Below are 21,604 nucleotides of genomic sequence, written 5' to 3' on the forward strand. Positions count from 1 at the left end.
TTGCATAGTCAAGAAGCTATTCATATATGTACATCAATATAAGCAACAATACTGACTGCCACAGCAATGAGTTTATTCATTCTGCTCTCTAAAACAGTCTTTGGTTTGTATCTTATCAATGCTTAACACGGAAAAGAAGAGAAAATAAAAAACATGTAAAATGAAGTGTGTAGTTTTCATTAAACATTTTCACTGTTGGCCATTTAAACTTACAAAACCCATTTAAGTACATATTTTATCATGGCACATTTCACAGGCCTGTATTATTCAGCAAAATCCTACTTATAAGTTCATGTACTAAAGATTTGACTTACAGTATATGCCTTATTATTATGTAGCATATACTGTACTGTACCTGTGCCACTAGTAAACAAAATTGAGATAAATACTGTAGATTGAGATAAAGTCCTTGTCATATTTAGGATTAGGATAAAATCTGGAATCCATATTATGTCTGTTTGTACAGCTTTTTTTATTATTTAAAAATAAAAATATTTGTTTTTCTCTTTATTTATTTTATTTATTTTTATCTGACTAGCTGAACATGACCATATATTTAATTCTTCTAGATGCCAAACACTCTGTACAAATCAGCAATAAACTAGGATAAAAATATCCTTGAATGTTATACAAAAATATTTATTATTTCATTTATTTGTTTATTATATATATATATATATATATATATATATATATACACATACATACATACATATGCACGCACACACACACATAAATGAAATAATAAATAAAAATGTATGTCCGGCCTAGGAAAATTGACATCTTCACCCTTCATTCAAATATGATTAAAAAGGAGATTTTGTAAGCATATTGCATGTTGTGTTTTGAGTCAATTGTTTTATTTTAAATTTTTGGCCAGGCTGTCATACAAAGAAATTATGAATGCATGCAAAAACAAGAGCGAACCAATGGAATATTAATAATTGATTATGTTGTAGTCAATGTCTGCTTTTTCCTGCGAGCTTGTTGTTTTTCTATGCATTTGTTTTGCATATTAAAATCTGTAGTTGTAGTTGGCCAAATAATTTTGTTAGATAAATACCTTAACCAAGTTTTGTTCTACCCTCATATTTATAATTACAAAATATTACATATTACATTATATTACATTAATAATATATATATATATATATATATATATTTGTTTTTTTGTTGATGGTTTAATCGAACTTGTAGGGTCATTAAAAACAAATATCCCCTCAAGACATCACTTTTGGCCACTATTGTATGTGTGTGTGTGTCTATATATATATATATATATATATATATATATATATATACAGTATATATATATCAGCGATATTGTGTTGAGCCAAAATTGCAAATTTGATTATCGTACTATACTTTGGAGACACGTTTTAAAAAGAAAACACATTTTATGGTAATTGCCAGCATCAGAAATGGTTCTTGACCTCCATGAGTCAGATATTGCAAAAGATATTTGTCCTTGAGACAGGTTGATCATCACAGAACATCAGATCAACATCAGACGTCTGATCTCAGCCACAGATCCGAGCAACCAATCTGACCTCAACGGGCAATATTTCAGTCTCATATAAAACATTTCTCCACTCTGAATGGCTATGGTGTAACCGCCCGTGCCATTTTGTGCACTCCTGGGGAATTCTCATACATCTATGGAGGTAAACGTGAGAGAAAAGTGAGGTAAAGTTTGTTTTAATGATATAAAGTGTGCCGGTCATCCTGCATCACTCACCCTCATGGCTGTAGAAATCCAGGGCAGAAAGCGTGACACACGGGTGTAGACGCCGGGCTTCTTGGCCATGGCACAGCCTGTGCCCCAGCTTACCACTCCCAGCAAACGATAGCGGCTGGTCTTAGACAGGACATCCGCTGCTACAAAAGGACCACCACTGTCCCCCTGACATCATGAGAGATTATATCATGTCATATCAGTGCACAATGCCACAGTAAATGGAAGCTAAGCAGCTTCATTAAAAAACATTTAAAACATGCAACTTTTCTAAAAGTGTAACCACATTTATATCATTTTCTAAAACGGACTGAAACATTACACATGAAAATGATGCAGTTTTAATTCAGTAACACTTTTTAATAAGGTTTATTATTATAAGGTTTAATTATTATAATAAGTTCATATTAGTTAACTGCATTAGTTACCATGAACTAAAAAATGAATTCTTGCAAAGCATTTATTAATCTCAGTTAATGTTACTAATACATTATTAAGATCAAAAGTTGTATCTGTTAATATTATTTAATGGACCAGAGCTAACATGAACTAACAATGGTTAGTTGTATTTTTATTAACTAACAGTAACAAAGATGAACAAATACGGTAACAAATTAACAAATGTCTTGCTCATTGTTAGTTAATGTATTTACTGATGTTAACAAATGTAGTGTTTGTTACCCTTGTTTTAGTACTATTATATATTCTTATAGTATTTATTACTTTTTAAATAGCTTTTTATTTTATATTTTACTTTTAGTATTTTCAGTTTGTTTTACGTTTGAGAAATTGTATTTTTTATTTTTGTTAGTTCTTTTTTATATTTCTATTTAGATTTATTTCAGTTTTAGCGATTTTATTACAGTTAGTGGCCAAGCCTGGTCTTACATAGGACCACCGCTGTCCCCGATAAGAGACAATACCATAACTGAGCTCATATCAGTTCACAGTTCCCCACAGCCACATGTACATTAGTTATGAATGTCTCCCTCTAGTGGCTGTAAGCAGCGCTGCTCAGTGATGTTCAATCCTGGTCCTGGGGATCCACCGCTCTGCACATTTTGTATGTCTCTCTTATCTGACACACTTAGTTCAGTTCACAGAGCTCTCACCTAAAGAGCTGATGATCTGAATCAGGGGGTGTAAATAAGGGGACTGTGTACAGGGGGCCCAGATGCATTGGAGGGCCCATAAGGATCTCCCTGATTTCTACAGGGAGGAAATATACACCCACACGAGGGGGCCAGATGCACTAAACTGTACAGGGGGTCCGCTTAACCTAGAGACACCACTGGCGGTGGGTCCCCAAGACCAGGACTGAAAACCACTGATCTAGACTGATGATGTCATAGACTGGCAGATACTGTACCTGGCAGGAGTCGGTTCCTCCCTTCTCATAACCAGCACAGAACATGGTGGTGGTGACCTGGTTGTCATAGTAATCAGGACCATTGCACACAGCATCACTGATGATGGGCACATGGGCTTCCTGGAGGACGTTGGCTTGAGTGCCTGCAAGAAATAAAGACATGTGAAGGAGGGAGTCAGAGCGAAGCACAAACAAAAGTTTATGATTTCTAGAATCCTTAAAGCTACACTGTGTAGGATTTTCTCCCATCTAGCGGTGAAATTGTTTATGACTACCAACTGAATATTACTTTCTAGCCCCTCCCATTCCGAGGGCTTTTTAACTCCTACGGTGGCCGTATTATTTCAAATCTGCCGGCAGTCGCGAGTAATCTCCCCCTCGTATTCGTCACGGTGCCACTGAGTGTAAAAACGCGAAAGGCGAAGCTTGAATTTCCAGGTATGTCCCTCTTTGGCTAATGTATTTTCAAGATGGAGGCGCAACATGGCTGCCGCCATTCGAGCGACTCGCTAAAAAAATTACACAGTGTAGCTTTAAGTGAATATTGAGGGGTTTCAACCTAGTGTCATCTGTTGCCTTCAAGTCATGTTAATGTTCATATTTAAAAGAAGTGTAATGCATTACACTGTTGCCTTACTTATTATAAAAAGCAGTTAATAACAGTGTGTTGCACTGTCACTTTTTATGGGAAGTAACTTTTGCTTTACATTTTGTCTGTTGTGACATTGGACAAGGACATAATAAGTTATAAAAATTGTGAATGTCATGGTACATTGTATCCTGGGATGTAAATGCATTTGTGTGGCAAAGGTATGGAAACACATTTATGACATTGCATGAACATTATATGTGAATATAAGCACAAATGCATTTACACAGGAAACATTCATGATATTCACGATTATAATCTGTATAACTTACTACTATGATCCAGGCCCAATTCGTTTCAGGCATGTTTCTCTTGTTTTCCATTGGTGATTCAGTTGCAAATTGGCTGTGTTTATGTGCATTAATCTTATAAATATGATCATTCTGACATGACATGAAGGCTGGCATGCTGTCAATTACTAATACGTGACCCTCAGTGTTTATGAACAAACAGGTAATGTGTTTATAGTAAATGAGAGCTTAGCAGGTAAGTGGACAGCATCATGAATAAACATTTAATACATACAACTGTTCTAGAAGTATAACCATTTTATTATCATTATATACTATATTCATATATATTTATTATAGTATTATTAAAGTAATATTAGTTTTATTTCATTTTATTTCAAGTTTTAGTAATGTTATGTTCTTTTGACATGTTTCTTTTTAGATTTAATTTATATTTATTTCAGCTTTAGTTTTAGTAAATTTAAACTTAAATTAAAATGAAAAATCTGAAATAAGTTGAATATTTTCATCTAATATTTACAGTATATTTTACTTTATTTATTGTATTATTTAAATTAACAAAGATTTAGTTAATAATTCCATGTGAAACAATAATTAATAATTAAGAGGAGTACTTATTATGGAAATAATATACCTAAAATACTTAATGTAATGTAACCTAAATTAATGCAATTAAACCGGCCTGGTTTCACAGACAGGGCTCAGATTTAGGCCTTAGTTCAATTAGGACATTTAAGTATCTTTTATAAACGTGCCATAAAAAAAAAAAAGTCTCTGTAGACAGCCCAGGGTCCACAAACGGCAACTAAAACAAACTGGGCTCACCCGCACCACGAAACATAACAAACTGTTCCAGCCAATAACCGACAAGAAAAATTTGGGGTGTGGTTTGGGGGTTTAGTGCGCGGATGAGGAGGAGGGAGGGTCTAGCTAGCCTCCGTTTTGTTTGACAATACTTTAAACGTCAACAAGAAGTGACGTCACCCAACATCACTTAGAGCACCTTTAAGTATTAACTATTACTATTAATTAAGGGATAACAACACTGGAATGATGTGATAGAATCAAACTCAATAAACATAATCAGATATTCCCCCACCAAGAAAAGTATTTTATACAAAAAAATTAATTTAATTGCTTTTATGTGTTTAAAAGTACAAAAAAAAAAAAAGTCTACTGTTTATAGAAACTGAGGGAAGTTGAAATTATTGCCTTGTAACTGATATGACAGAAGTTCGCACACGTGGTTAATTCAAGCACAACAGCACTCACACAGGTCACTGACACAAAGGTCAAAGAGACAGAGAGACAGACAGCAAGTCTCGAGTTCCAGGTAAAGATGATAAACACTGTAATACGGCACAACAGTGACCTTTAAATAAAGACACAGAATGAGACATTACTAACCATAATATTCCATGTTACCCCAGCCAGTTACTGTACCTATCTGCCCATCCGCCAAACGCTGGCCATAGGTCGGAAGACACACTGGCTGTATATAATCTAAAACACCCAAAGAGATTATGTCAGCTGGGGAAGGAAAACAGTTTCACACACAGTCATTCACAATTCTCATTCACTATTTCTACATGCTGTGACTATACAAATCACAACATGTAAATAGGAAAATGTTGGCGTTATTTTGTCACATATTGGGAGCAGTATGCTAGCTGGAGCCATTTACCTCCAGTCTTTGTGCTAAGCTAGGCTAGCGGTGGGTGCGTCAGACAGAGTTACGGCACGCACGGAGATGAAAAGGGTATGTATGGACTTATCTAACTCTGGGGGATATGATGAATAAGCTAAAGTCCCAAAAAGTCGGCGTGTTTCTTTAACTCTACAATAAGAAGATCCACTTCACCAGCTAATTACTCTTCGACAGCAATAGAAAGAGATCTACCACGAAAGCAGAAGTTCAAAAACAAGGTTCTCTGTTGTGGAATTTTTTTTTTTTTTCACACTAAGAAAAAATAGGTTATTTTAAGAACTTTTTGCTAAAATTTATTTAGGAACCAAAAATGTTTTCTTCTATTGCATCACTGCGAAACCCCCCCTTTTAAACTTAATTTTTTAGAGAGCAAAATCTTTTCAGAATAAAATCCAACATTTTTCCTTTCAACATTCTGTTTAACTATACAGAAAACTGTGAATATGAGCAAAAGCTTTGTCCTTCAGGAAAAGTACTGTCTTTTGTTTCGACTCAAGGCCGCGTGGAAATAGAGGAGCTTTGTTCTCAGGACGAGCAACCTGAGACCAGAGGGAGGTTTTACTATAATGCTGTGTGTTCACCCAGACAGGCCTGTAACATACCACTACTACCTAATGAAAAACACCTCAAAACAAACTCCAATTAAACTGCTGCTAGCAAAGATTTGTCCTTGTTACACAGAAACATATCTTTTATGAACAAATTATTTTATAAAAAATACCTTTGTGTTAAGATGCTATTTACTGTAATATTTAAAAGACACTTTTATTCAGAGTGGTTAAAGCAAAAGTTTCTGATCATTTTTCCATCCACACCAAAAGCAAAAAGGCAGCCAATCAGAACAAATCGAATATTTAATATTTATTTACATGGAGCCAGATTTTGGCCAAGGAAATTTCAATGTGCATATATTTTCTGAGTTACACTTTATTTTAATGGTCCTTTTAAAAATGATGTAGTCTATAAGTAACGTTGCACCTACATGCCAACTAATTCTCATTAGAGTATTAGTAGATTATTAGTAAACTGTTAGGTTATAGGGTTAGTAGAATAAGTTGACTTGCAAAGCTACTTATAGTCAGTAAATGTCTGTTGGGGAGACAAATGAAGTGTTAGCAGATATTAAGCAGACAGTCTAATACTCTAATGACTGCTAGTTGACATGTAGGTGCAATGTTACTTTTAGTTAACAAAATGTATAAAGGGGACCATCAAAATAAAGTGTTACCATTTTCTGTAGTTCTGTGTAAAAACTCACCAGTAAACTGCAGAGGTTTTGTCAGCGCCAGGACTGCAATGTCACGACTGTTGTCGTCAATGTTGGCGTCGACGAAGGGCAGGTAGCTGCTGTGGTACACAACAGTCTTCACCTCAGCAATCACAACATTCTTACGGATGGGAGTGTTGTAGATTGATCCCATCAGAACCCGCCAGCGTGACACGTGGCGATACCTCCTGAGGATACAAGCCTGAGAGTGAGATCTTGCAGATAGATGTTTTTTTTTTTTAGCTTGTTTCTAGTTGTTATCATGTTGCTAACATGTTTTAACACATTGCTAGCATGTTTTAGCATGGTTTTAAAGATATAGGCCTACAATGAAAGATGGACAGATAGACGTTGCTACTCATTTTAGCATTGGAGCTAGCATGTTTTAGCTTGCTCAGGAGTTGTTCACATGGAGCTATAGCTTGTTTTAACTTGTTTCTAGAAATGTTTAACATGCTGCTAACATGTTTTAACACATTGCTAGCATGTTTTAGCATGTTTTTAAAGCCATGCAATCTGTAAGATAGACAGCTAGATAGATATATGTTGCTACCATATTTAACATGGAGCTAGCATGTTTTAGCTTGTTTCTAAAAGTTTTTAACATGTTTTAACACATTGCTAGCATGTATTAGTACAGTAGTAAAAAATTAAATATCAAGCCACCTTCATTTATATAGCGCTTACTATACAGATTGACTATACAGAAAGCAGCTTTACAGTGATATTAGGAAATTAATGCAACAAAGATTGTTTTGGCTGTAAATCAGATCTAGAAGAAAGTCATTGTCCAGCTTAAGTAAGTTTTTGATTGATTAATTTCCGTTGTAAAAAATCATTAGTTATTAATTTGGGGGCTGCTTACACAACACAATTTTCAACTGAAAACCGAAAACTTTTAATGCGTTCTGGACGTTCGAGAATATGGGTGTAAAATGTGTGTCACTCACTCAGGAAAGCAGTGTGCAGCACTGACAATCCAGCGATCGGAAATGATGGATCCACCGCATTGGTGAACTCCATCATACTGTAAGCTGACCTGCCACGGCCATGAACCCTGGCGGGCATCGACTCCCCCCACGATCCGCTCTTCAGGCAGCATACGACGACCACAGTCTACAGCGATAGAAAGTCAACAAATCATGTAGCCTATTTGCGGTGAAGAAATATTCTAAATGCTACAAATTGAGTTGTAGCACTTACCCTGACAAATCACCTCTAGTATCTGACCTTTGTCACATTTACTGAAACAGAAATGAAACATCAGAATGTTTAAGACTATTGCAACCGGTTCTTAGGTTTTAAAAATAATAATCTTATTACAATTTAAAATCACTGTTTTCCAAAAATTGTACTTATTCCTGTGATGCAAAGCTGAATTTTCAGCATCATTACTCCAGTCTTCAGTGTCACATGATCCTTCAGAAATCATTCTAATACGCTGGCTGATTATTATCAATGTTAAAAAAGTTTTTGCTGCTTAATATTTTTGTGGAAACCATGATAGCTACACTATAACATTCAAAGGTTTGGGGTAAGTAATTTTGTAATGTTACAAAAGATTTCCATTTCAAATAAATGCTGTTCTTTTGAACTCTCCGTGAATCAAAGAATCCTGAAAAAATGTCACAGTTTCCACAAAAATATTAAGCATATTTATTAAATGTTTTCAAAATGGATAACAGTAAGAATCATTATTAATAACTGAGCAGCAAATCAGCATCCTAGATTTCTGAAGGATCATGTGACACTGAAGACTGGAGTAATGATGCTGAAAATTCAGCTTTGATCACAGGAATTAAATGCTGAAATAAAAAAACGAGTAAATTTAAATTGTAATAATATTTACAATATTACTGTTTTTATTACATTTGTGATCAAATAAAAGCCTGGGTGAGCATAAAAGACTTCATATCATAATTATCATAATTGTTATAAAATCATAATTATTCCAAACTCTTGACCAGTAGTGTAATCAAAGATCAAGAGAGCGGCCAGAAAGTGTATTTCTCCCTTGATGGCCATTGCCAGCAACATATTAAATCACAAATATTTCAATATATTATTTTATTTTTATATTTTTTTTACCAGTTTTGGTAGACTATTTAAAATGCAAAATGTATAGCTTGCTATAGAGAATGCTATAACTGAGAGCTTTCTCCAGGTAATATAGTCCCCCTTGGTGCAAACAATGGCTAAAGGGGAACTGTTTGAAAGTTTATTTTTTTAATTCAATTTGGTGATGTCCATGGTGCATATATTTATATTTAATCATATGAAAAGGTAATGTCTCACCAAGGATAGAGGGCTGTTTTTATCTTCTTCCCGTATGTTAACTCACTATCTTTCACGCAGAAAAAATCTCGCTCACCACCATTGTCAGGAGCACATGTGGCTGAGACATTTACTGCACTGAATGGAAAGAAAAAATGCAAATCAAGACACAACTAAAACAGTGATGAATTCCAGTCAACAATTGAATTTGGCTTGACTAAATGAATGTCTATACCTGATAAACAGTGAGCTTTCATGCTTGTTTGTTACCTGATGAAGCCCATCTCCTCACAGCTGATGTTGGCGATGAGCTGGTTGACGCTGGACGAGCAGACGTGTCTCCATCTCCGCTGGGTGGAGTCGAACACTCTCAGCCTCTGGTCAGCTGCACTCACCTGCACTGCAGGACATAATGAAGACAGTCCATGAGTCCATACTATTTTAGATTCATATATATTTAGTAGACTTTTTTCAAAAACATGTATACTAATTAGGGGTGTAACGATACCCTAATGTCACAATTCTATACATATCACGATACTGAACTCATGATACAATATTATTGCGATACTCCAAGACATATGATAAAAGGTTAACAAAAAATGTACTGTTGATTAAAATGCTAAATTTGGTATTACATTGTGGTTGTAACAATGTGGAAAGTGGAAAATACAGAATTATTTAAGATGTCACTGACTAGATATATTTAAAATAATGTAGGCCACTTTTTACAGGTAACATGAGACATTTGGCATTATCAGGACCCACAAATATTCCCCCATTGCATTATTATACATTATATTTAACATTATATATAGTAGTCTAATGTAGTACTGACACTGAAACTCTGTAAACTAGAATTTTTTTCCCACACAGTAATTTGTATTTTGGGTGAACTATACACAATACATATTGGCACTATCCACGATACATATTGTTGCATTTTTATATTGCGATATATTGTGACATGATATATTGTTACAGCCCAAATAATAATATTATTTAAAGCTGCAGTCCGTAGTTTTTCCTCTTTGTCGCCATCTCTGTTTGAAATCTGCAATTGCAGTTATTCGCGGAATTATCAACTTTACGTGGGTTGTGCTTCGGCACGGCACAGCGTGGATGAATCCAATGTTTTGAGGAGAACGTGCGGCTTTCGGTCACCGCGCCGGTGTGGATACTGTCATTCGCAATCACAGATTCTACTTTTTGGAAGTATGACCAACATAAGAATTTTCACCGGAAAATGTCATCTGAACAAGTAATTAACATCCACTTTTGTTCTGACCAACTAAGGGGAAAAAAAGCATTGCAGTAAATCGCGCTGATTAAATCTAACGATCTCTTATCATATCACGTCAAACCGTACAAATTATACTTTGTTCTCAAATTGTTAATGTTAACAACATCAGCACTGCATGACTACATGTAATGCCCTTCCGATATTTATCCTTGTTTTCGCATGGGCCGGTTGCAGTCTCTTTTTTTCTGTAGCCACTACGAAGTCCGAAGTCTTTTGCATTTTACAACGGGTCAATCTCCAGTTGTCACTGGTGATTGTCGTTTCAACCTTTCTGGATCCGCCATCAAATTGATAAGTTTATTTATATCATGTGCTGTGAGAAAAGGCTATAAATCTCCACCTCCAACATCCTCAAACGCAACATAGCCTACTAGCCGAGACTACTCCTTTATGTGTACAGATGTGACGACATGCTCGAATTTCCCGCGGAAATCCACCAGTACCACTAGAATTAAAGGAGAACTCGGCAACTCTGGCGAACTCTAGTCACTTCTTCGCTGATTTTTCCTTTTGATGTCGCATGTTTTCCCCACGAGCTCCCCCTACAGCTGTGGGGGGGGTGTATATTTCACAACACGGTCGTAAAAAACTCACTTGCGGCGGCCTCCTCCCCCTCTCTACCGCTGCTCATGTGTGTTTGTTTTGATCGGAGAAAGCCAACTATATCGTGTGGAGCTCAGCTATGTCTACCGAGGTGGGTAACTATGGGTAATACATCATACATGCGTGTGTGTTTATGTCGAATTGCCGTAAAGCAATTCGTGTTTCGCGCTCGTTCTCGTTCTCGTTCTCGCTTCTCACGAGACTTCCAATTTCTATCTTGCCGGGACGGTAGTCCCCAAGTTGCAAGGTTGGTTTTCCGCCTGGGAACGCTGGGGGGAGCGGGGAAAGTCACCAATATCACCAGAACAGGTTGTTTAACCATCCAAATGATTTCTAGACAGTTTTATTAAGTTAAAAAAGTTACCAAGTTCTCCTTTAAAAACATTATTACAAGCTTACCGTTTTGAATCGAGCGAAGGCAAGCAGATAGTTTATTTTGGATCATTTTTAACCCAAAAAAGTTACCGACTGCAGCTTTTAAATATAATATTAATATATTTAAATGTAATTAAAAATGAGCAATGCTTACCATCAAATAATCCAGTATCTTCTGTTGTTCTAAGATACGTGACTGAAAATCAAACAAACAGAACAAGTGTAATGAGTCGCTGGAGAGACTGCTGCATTCCATTAAATCAGCAGTTCCTAGAAGCAAACTAGAATTCCCAGAAAGCCGAGCCGAGCCGAAAGTCTTACCAAGGGCCCAGATTGCGGCTCCCAGTCCCCCCAGTATGATCAAGATCACGGCTACCGCAGCGACCACACGATACGGACTGAAGATGGTCATCCCTGGACTTCCTGTAGGACAGAAACCAACAGGACAGTACATGTACAGTATTTAATGTGGTAATGTGAGATTTTGTGAATGGTAAAATACATGCTTGTGAGCAAACACATAAATCATGACAAAGCTGATGGAAAGAACAGAACCATGAACAAAATCAATAGTCCAAAGTCATCAATTCCTCTCTGCTAAAGTAAACGGGGACTGAATCTCAGTGTCATGATCAGCTCTCTCTCCGCACACACACACACACACACACATTGGGTTTCCATGTTTTATGAGGACATTCCATAGACATAATGATTTGCATACTGTACAAACTGTAATTTCATTCTCTTAACCCTAAACCTACCCATCACAGAAAACTTTCTGCATTTTCAAAAAACATCACTTAATATGATTTCTAAGCTGTTTTACCAAAAGATTTCCCCACAATGACAAGGATTTAAAATATATTATCCACATAACATAGAGTATACCTGGACCACACACACACACACATATATATATATATATAGAGAGAGAGAGAGAGAGAGAGAGAGAGAGAGAGAGAGAGAGAGAGAGCAGTGTCAGCATGTTCCTAGACAAAATAGATGTAACCATGTCAGTGTTGTTGACCAATGCCAAAAAACATATAATATCCAGACCTGCATGCACTGATCATTTACCAGTTCTACCATTTACAAGCCCTACTTTATTATCAATCAATAGCTCAATCAATAGCCATTATTATCCAAGATAAAACACCCACCGAATATAAATATGACTTTGAAATACATATGACTTGTGTATCCTGCTTCTCATATGTTTATTCTGAGAAAAACACACTAATAATCTCACGTGTCTCTTTTAGAGTTTCAGAGGATCTCAACAATGCCATACTTTGCTCAGATTTGCCAAGATATGGAAACAAGCGTTATGAAATATGAAAACACACATCCCAAACCAACAGCATTGTGAGGCTATCTCTGTATCTCTGGCTTTTGACAGGGTAGAGTGGGGGTACCTGTTTGAGGCTTTGGAGAGATTTGGTATAGATGGTGACTTTCTGAAATGGATTCAAACTATCTACCATTCCCCTACGTCCTGTGTTATTACTAACCGCTTACGGTCAGATCCCTTCCCACTTGCTAGGGGCACCAGACAGGGATGCCCGCTGAGCCCGCTCTTGTTCTCGCTGGCTCTGGAAACTTTAGCTATCAGACAGCATAGAGGTATAACAGGTATTGCAATGATGGGTGTAGAGCACAAAATAGCATTGTATGCAGATGATATTCTGTTGTTTTTATCATCACCCGAATTATCTATAGTATACAACAATGCTGTCTTTATTTGATGAGTTTGGTTTCATCTCAGGGTACAAAATTAATTTTAGCAAATCGGAAGCCTTACCGTTAGGCAATTTTAATACTGAGGGCCCTATTTTAACGATCTGAAACGCAAGTGTCAAAGCGCAAAGCGCAAGTAACTTTGTGGGCGGGTCTCGGCGCTGTTGCTATTTTCCCGGCGGGATAAATGACTCTTGCGCCGGGCGCAAATCTAAAAGGGGTTGGTCTGAAGTAGCTTCATTATTCATAGGTGTGGTTTGGGCGTAACGTGAAATAAACCAATCAGAGCATCATCTCACATTCCCTTTAAGAACAGACGCACTTTTTCCTTGGCGTATTGCTATTATAACGGCGGATTTGCCAGGCGCGCGCCAAGAGCGGTTCACAGCCGAGGAGACCAACGCTCTCGTCACGGCCGTAAAACACAGAGAAGTGACATTGGGGATGGGAGAAACACACCCAAATTAGCTTCGGTTAAACAGGGATATAATAATGTGGGTAAATGTGTAAGCTAGATGTATGCTTTTATAATAAATTATTATATTTATAATAAATGATCTATCTATCTATCTATCTATCTATCTATCTATCTATCTATCTATCTATCTATCTATCTATCTATCGTTTGTAATAATATGATTTGCAAAAATGAAAACTGCTGCTTCTGTGTAGATTAGAGAATCACAGTGTATGAGCGTTTGTGCACTCTATACATTATGGTCAAGCATGCGCCCTAAAATAGCATAATGAACAACGCGCAACGCGCCACTGACTTTAGACTAGGTTTTTTCTGGCCAGTGGCACAATTGTTTTATGGAACAGTAAAATAGCACCAGGGAACGTTTGCGCCGGTACACGCCTCCTTTTTTGCGCTGAACCGCCCAGGGAGCGCATGTTCATTCCCTAGTTTAGCGACGTGCTTCTGTGGAGGGAAAAGCGCGCTTTGCGCGGGTGCAAAATAGGAATGAAACATGCGTCGGTGTACAAAGTCAATTGCGCTGGGTGCAAGATAGGGCCCTGAATCTTTGATTAACTTCCCCTTTAAATGGTCTAAATCCGGATTTGTTTACCTTGGGAATAACGTGTCAACTGACTTGAATAAATTATGGAAACTTAATTGTGCCCCGATTATTCATACTGTAAAAAAAAAGATTTAAACCGCTGGCAAGCTCTTCCTCTTTCGCTGCTCGGAAGGATAAGTTTAATCAAAATGAATATTCTTCCTCGATTTTTGTACCCTCTTCAGATGCTACCCTTATGGTTAAGCAGGAAAGTCTCTGCAGAGCCGGAAAGTGCTTTTTCTAGATTTGCATGGAACGGCAGGAAGCCTAGACAAAAGATTCAATCTTTGCAGTTGCCAGTAGAACTGGGTGGTTTAGCTATGCCAAATATTTTATATTATAATTGGGCTTGCCATGCCAGACTCATTTGGGAGTGGTATAGGTCCTACTGTGTTCTGTGTGGATTCCTGGGCTTGTTTCCCATTCTCTATTTGGAGCCTGTTTGCTTGCCCCTACAAGCATGTGGATATAGTGAGGAGAAATCCGATACTTTACGATTCGGTTAAAGTTTGGCGACAGATCTCAAGGTTCTTTGGGACAGGTGAAATTATGTTCATGCTGAGTCTAATTTACTTGAAATCAGGACTTTGTCCCGGGCTTAGGTTCGCCTATCTTTAAAGCATGGCACATGAAGGGGATTTGTGTACTAGGGTACTTGTTCCAGGATGGCTCCCTAATGTCCATCCAATTGCGACAGAAGTTCGATCTTCCACAAATTTGGCATTATGTCTTTTCAAAGCAAAGATCTGTGCCGGATTCGCCAGCACTTAGCAATTTGGAGAGTTTCCTCTTCAACACAACTAATGCTGCTCATTTTTTATCTAGGTTTTATTCTTTTATATACTCTCATGCCTCTGGACTCTTGAATACAGTGGCTCGCAAATGGGAGGAAGACCTGTGCAAAGAATATATAGATGATGATTGGCAGGAGGCCATTAAATGTGTGAGATCCACTTTTACTTGTAACCGGCTCAGAGAGACTCAATATAAGATATTGCATATTACATGTAACGCCAGTTATAATGAATAAAATTGATCATACTATATCTGCCCTTTGTGTTAAGTGCCATACAGAGATGGGGACATACTTTCACTGTTTTTGGAGTTGCGAGTACAGTATATCTCTAGATTTTGGAGCTCCATTGCTTGTGAAATTAACACCATTCTTCAATTGAAAAAAGATCCTGGTCTTTTTCTTTTGGGGCTCCCATCCAAGAGGCAATGACACTTACACTGGATGCAACAGGTTACAAACTGTTAGATAAACTACTACTTGTGGCAAGGAAATGCATCCTCATTAGATGGATTAATGACACTCCCCCTTCTGTGACTCAGTGGTATAGAAAAATCTTTGCAGTTTTGCCCCATGAGAGACTGGCTGCTGTGCTTAAGGGTAATGCACAGAACTTTCAGAACTTATGGTCTCCGTTTATAGATCACTTGCCTTTGGATGTGAGAAAAATAGTCACGTGTGCTAATTAGAGCTCTTTCTGGGGTGTGGGGTTCCTCCTTCTGGAGGTGGGCATTGCAACGTTGCAACTTACAAAGAATGGTCTGGGTTCTTTTGTGTTCTGATGTTCTTTTGTGTTCCAAATGACATGTATCAGTCTCCACTTTAGGCTTATGTTAATGGTGATGATATATTTATGCTTTTCTGTAGGGTTTGAATGTTAAACTTTGTGACTAACCTAGTCACCAATATTATTATTTATAATTGGTATTATTCTTATTTCTATTATTCCTACTGTAGTCCCTTTATCTATCTATTTATAATTTTGAACATGTTTATGCATGTATGTTATCATTTATACACTATCCTTTTTGTTTTGGAGTTGTTTTTGCAGTTTATTTGAAACCAAACCCGTGTCACAATATTTCAAATATTTTCTTTTAAGGTATTTAAATTTCCCTCGGGAAGACACGTTGTACATTGATCATGTTAACACTGAATAAACATGTAAAAAAGAAAAAGAAAAAAAAAAGAAAACACACATCCCTTGTGTATTCAAACCATTAATAAAATATAAATACAATTATCTATTAATAGCATATACTCTTTTTTGGCTACTGTCTTTTTTTTATTTTATTTTTTATTGTTTGATTCTCCTAATGACTATTTTACTAATTTACTCATGTTAAAATAATGCATCCTAACATTGTTCTTAAGTGTACATTTTGATTTGACTTTTATTAAAAGCCAATGACATGAAAAATCATAATAAGTGGCTTTCCTGCAAGTGCTTGATGCTAAATGTGTAAAATACTCTCATAGGTAAAAAATCTTATTTTTAAGGAAATGATATACAGTTTTAGATTTCATGAGCTCTATAGCAACCTCTGAGCAATAATACAGGCCAGAATCAAACCTGCATCCCCAGCATTTCAAGCTCACGCCTTACAATGTGCCACGGCTCCAACCAGAATAAACTATATTCATTGACAAGACTCAATATGCTAAAATAAACATGGATCACCAGGACCATATCCTGTGGGCTTTTTAATAATATTTAAAGATGTCCTATTGTACATTTTCATCTTCAGTGTGTAATGTTACTATTGAAAAAGGTCTGCAAAGTTACACAAAGTCACTCCAAAGGAATACTGTCGCACAACGCGTGTACACTCTGCTTATTACACACACAGGGATGCTTAGCAGCACACAAATGTTAAAATTTAAAGGATTACAATGTAAAATATTATTATTGTGTACATAAAGATATGGTGGAATCCGGCTTGTCCCATAGATGGTCTGCTTGCACGCTTTAACCTTGCACACGAGCTGATCCGTTTCCTTGCTAGAGAAGCGTTCGGTTTTTCCACTTGCAAATTCCGCCATATAAATAGCGAATCTGCCATAGCATGAGCACAACTGACTTTTAAAGGGAATGGGAGATGAGACTCTGATTGGTTTATTGCACATTACGCCCAAAACACACCCATTACTCATTAAGAGAACAGAGACAACCCTATAGACCATGCGCCGCGCGCCAACCATTTTTCCCGTCGTTAAACTAGCAAAAGTGGATTCGGACAAGCACAAGGATGTGCTTAGATCCTTAAAATATGGCCCTTAATCTCTATATCAGTTTTCTTCCGGGAAATGAACACGCCACAATATTCTTTATTTAAATAATTCCCGCCCAAGCCATATGCAGAAAAGGGAGGTGAGGCCTGGTTGAGTTGCGTTAGTAGTGTGTTCAAACTTGCGGTTATGGTAAGGGGCGTGACATTTCCCAAACACGCTCGAAGCGGTTGACCAATCAGAACACATTGTGCTTTTCAGAAGGAGAGGCTTCACAGAGACAGGAACTAAACAGGGGTGCGTTTCCCAAAAGCATCGTTAGCCAATATGGTCGCAAGTTCCATTGAACTCTATTGGTAATGGCAGAACTTGCGACGATAGTTGACTTTGGGAAACGCACAACGGGAGCGTTACTGACAGACTGGGAGAGGGAGAGAGAGATGTAGCAACAATGTATGTGAAAAATAATGTGCTATTTGAATATTCAAGCATGAAAACCTATTTCAGACAGAAGCTCTGGTGTGATGATTAACAGTAGGCCCATCCGACATGCGGAGACTGTTCTGTCTGATAAGCCCAGAGCAAACAAACACACAAAACAGGTTACCGCAGCTCTGCAACAGGGCCGAACGCACAACCCTTTGCATGGGTCATAGGCATTACGTAGAAACAGTCTTTATAGTATTTCAAGTATTTCTTATGATCCTCATGGTGCAAACAAGCAAATGATCCTAGATGTTTCTGTCATGATAAGAATGGATGAAATGAACAAATGGTGGGGAATCGGCAGCTACTTTTCCATGATTCATTGAATTGTAATTTCCAAGACCAAGAGCTGAGATAGGAATCCTATATTCTCTAACATTATTTCTTACACTACAGTATGTAAGCATTGATGTACAGATACCCAGTCATCAGAGTAAAATAAAATCTAACATGGTCATCACATGTGAAGTGAAATATTTATTAAGCAGTAATGACTAACTGTATTTTACCCTGCTCATTACACAATTACTTTCCCGAGAAATGAATTCTGAAGTTGAAACTGTTTTGTTGAACTATGTGCAAATAAAAAGACGGCAAGTGATCGAAAAGATGCAAAACTAGAACATCTACACTACTGTTGAAATGTTTGGGGTCAGTAATATTTTATTTTTTAAAGAAATTAATATTTTCATTCCTCAAAGACACATTGAATCGATCAGTAAAGATTTATGATGAATGATAAGAATCATGAAAACAATGTATTACTGTTTCAACAAGAATATTAACATTGATAATAATCAGAAATGTTTCTTGAGCAGCATATTAGAATGATTTCTGAAGGATCATGTGACACTGAAGACTGGAGTAATGGAGTACATCTAAAATATAATCAAATAGAACAAAATATATTTTAATTTGTTGTTTGTAAACTTGTTTTTACACTGTAAAAAATTTCTAACCCTCCCAAATCAAAAATTTCAAGTGACCGATAACATCTAAATTTTTCAATTGGCCCAAGTGAAATTCTGTAAATTATAAAATTAAATTTACAGAATTTCACTTGGGCCAATTGAAAAATTTTGATGTTATCGGTCACTTGAAATTTTTGATTTGGGAGGGTTAGAATTTTTTTACAGTGTTAAATAAATGCAGCCTTGGTGCGCATAAGAGACTTCTTTCAAAAACTAAACAATTGTACTAATCCCTTACTTTTGAATGGTAGTATTATGTAGAAAATCAGTCATCTGCATGAATTATGCAGTTTAGCATCCTTAAATTCCATTGTTGACCATTCAGAAAGTATTTCAAAATGCATCTAAATTATGAAATATTTTATATATCTAGATGTTGGACTGAATCTATATGAGAACTGTTGTAATTCTAGTTGTGAAACATCTTGGTCATTGATACAAACTGTAAAAAAAAAAAGAAAAAAAAGCCATATCAATGTAAAAAGAGAAAAGGCAAAATGTGACCATCCAAATCTCACCGTGACTCAACTGACCAGTGACGTTTTCTTCAAGCCCAGCTTTGAATAGTTACATTAGAGGTCAGAACAAAACTGAAACAGTGTGATGTTTTCCTGTTTGCTGTCTCTCGTTTCATTCCTGAGGATTTCCCCACTGCCTCAGACTGTTTCTACGGCACCTGCCATGACCCATTTGACCGGAGAACAAGTAGTACTTTTGTCTGAGTGGGGGGTGTGTGTATGAGACAGAGCTTCTTCATGGTACACTGCTCTCTCTCTCTCTCTTTCTCTTTCTCTCTCTCTCTCTCTCCATACCTGGATGATTCATGTTTTACGGAAAAATTTAAACATCACAAGCCCCTTTAAATGGGGTTAAAAATTAACATTAATCAGAACAAAACTGTTGTGTCGGTTCTAAAATGTTCTGTGTCCACTGTAAAGGAATATTTTGGTCTAGAACAGTGTCTCTCATTTTTAATGAGAGAATTCAAATAGATGGTCACCTGTGAGATATTAAATATGAGCAGCCAGAACGACGATAAACAAATATAGTTTTGTTTTTGCTGTAGTTCATCTAAATTTACAAGCTCGCATAAAAAATTGAACAGCATTTGTTTTTGAGAAAGATAATAAAGGTTCAGCTTTCTCAAGAGTGGATATATTTACAGTTAACCCTAATATAACCCTGATTTTCTTTTTATCCATTGTAAACATGAAAACAGCTGTATGGCCAAATCACGTCATGGCATGTCTTGACACCTTTTGGCCTTTTGTCAAAGTGATACACTGACCAAAACAGATCCAGTACATGACCCATCACCGGCTAGCGGTTAATCTTTAACAAATCCAGTCGTCTGATGTAAAAAAAACAGCTCAGCACTCACCGATCTTCTTCTCTGGCATCTTTATCCAACAGAAAACTGACAAATAAGCTTGGAATGGATTCCAATGTTTCCTCTGCCAAACTTTGATTTGCTGCTTCTTTCAGACCTGGAAATGTTTAGAAAAGCTTAGAAATCATAATAACTGCTGTCACAGACAAATATGGGTTAAGCAAGTTAAATAAACCAAAGTGCAAACTGAGAAAAACTTCAGAGGGTTACAGACAGTGCTGTTATTAACAATCACTGTCAAATGTTTTCAACAAAATGCCGTAAAAAACAAAACAAATATTATATCCCAAAATGTACCTTGTGGCATGTACTCACTTTTTAGTAATTACCTAAAAAACTTTCTTCATTAATATTTCAATTCAAACTTGTTTAGGTTGTAATTAATTTACCACTGCAAGACTGTAACCTTAAATGTTGTTTAATTTAAGCCAATCAAACTCAAGTTTTACATTTTAGAGGGCTGAAATATTTTTAGTTTTGAGAGACTTAGCCTACTTTTTATTTTTTGTCTCTAGTGTTTTCAAGTATTCACATTTATATTCTCAGGACATGAATCCATAGCAATTTTTTTATTTTTTATTTTCAATAAAAAAAAAAAGAAGCAGCAGCTAATTTCACGTCCAGTTTATAATCAGTAAAATCCAATTTAACGGATTTTGTCCTAATGATCCGTTACATAAGCCCGTTACTAAAAAATTAATAAATCTGGAGATGATGATTATTATCATTATGATATAAATTGACATTTTGTAAATATATAAAAATGAATGTCTTTTATTTCTAGTTGTCACTAATGCTCATAATAGTAAAAAAAAAAAAAAAAAAAAAAACAGTTTTCACCTTTACCTCTCCACTACAGGTCTTTGGATAAACTTTTGAAGTAGAAATAAAGAGATGACGCGGTAAATCAGATGTTTCCTCCAAATATCCGCGCTGACATTTCCCTTTCCCCGGAGTCCTACGCTCTTTTCTTGTTTGTTAAATGACTCTCTTCTCCTCACTCTCTCTTCTCTCTCTGTGCTGTTCGCTGGAGTGGAAACCTCCCTCTTCCGGTCAACAGAGAGTCTCAGCGAAGCGCAGGTGTGTGTGAAGGTGCGCGCGCGCGCTACAGGTGAATCTGTGTGCGCGCACCTCATCTCTCAGGAGCAGCTCATCTGATGAAGCACGTCATGGACTAAAGCATAACCAATAATACAGCCATATACAGAACATGATACCATATGGTAAATGTGTGTAGCTATCTTGTTTGATTTATACAGACTTTCGCACATAAACACTGATCCTTCAAACTGAATAACGATAATAAATATAAAAAGAATGTGAAAAGATGTAAAAAAAAAAATAATCCTACTTTTATTATATATTATTAATAAATACAAATAACATTAATATTAATTATATAT

General features: G+C 36.5%; 1 protein-coding gene across 2 annotated transcripts; it reads right to left on the reverse strand.

Annotated features, from left to right (window-relative positions):
* Positions 1–1,382: 1,382 nt before the first annotated feature.
* Positions 1,383–21,197, reverse strand: hpn (hepsin). Of its 2 annotated transcripts, none has more exons than XM_084435366.1 (13): positions 21,048–21,197; positions 20,193–20,298; positions 11,856–11,957; positions 11,689–11,730; positions 9,524–9,653; positions 9,275–9,391; positions 8,183–8,223; positions 7,930–8,095; positions 6,971–7,167; positions 5,412–5,507; positions 3,105–3,247; positions 1,739–1,903; positions 1,383–1,656 (listed from the first exon to the last, which is right to left on the reverse strand). In XM_084435366.1, the coding sequence occupies exons 2-13, from the start codon at positions 20,209–20,211 to the stop codon at positions 1,603–1,605; spliced, it is 1,272 nt and encodes a 423-aa protein (XP_084291492.1). In that variant the 5' UTR covers positions 20,212–20,298; positions 21,048–21,197; the 3' UTR covers positions 1,383–1,602. The 2 variants fall into 2 exon arrangements, with proteins under 2 accessions (XP_084291492.1, XP_084291491.1); XM_084435365.1 differs by having other exon boundaries at positions 21,042–21,197.
* Positions 21,198–21,604: the final 407 nt, after the last annotated feature.

The sequence above is a fragment of the Rutilus rutilus genome (genome assembly GCF_951802725.1).
Source record: "Rutilus rutilus genome assembly, chromosome: 17".
Lineage (NCBI taxonomy): Eukaryota > Metazoa > Chordata > Actinopteri > Cypriniformes > Leuciscidae > Rutilus > Rutilus rutilus.

Excerpts from the sequence above, each read along its gene's own strand:
- hpn (XM_084435366.1), bottom strand. Across the intron at positions 9,392-9,523 it reads GAGGAGATGGGCTTCATCAG|TGCAGTAAATGTCTCAGCCA; the intron begins GTAACAAACAAG and ends CTTTCCATTCAG. Across the intron at positions 7,168-7,929 it reads GCTGCACACTGCTTTCCTGA|GAGGTATCGCCACGTGTCAC; the intron begins GTGAGTGACACA and ends TTGTATCCTCAG.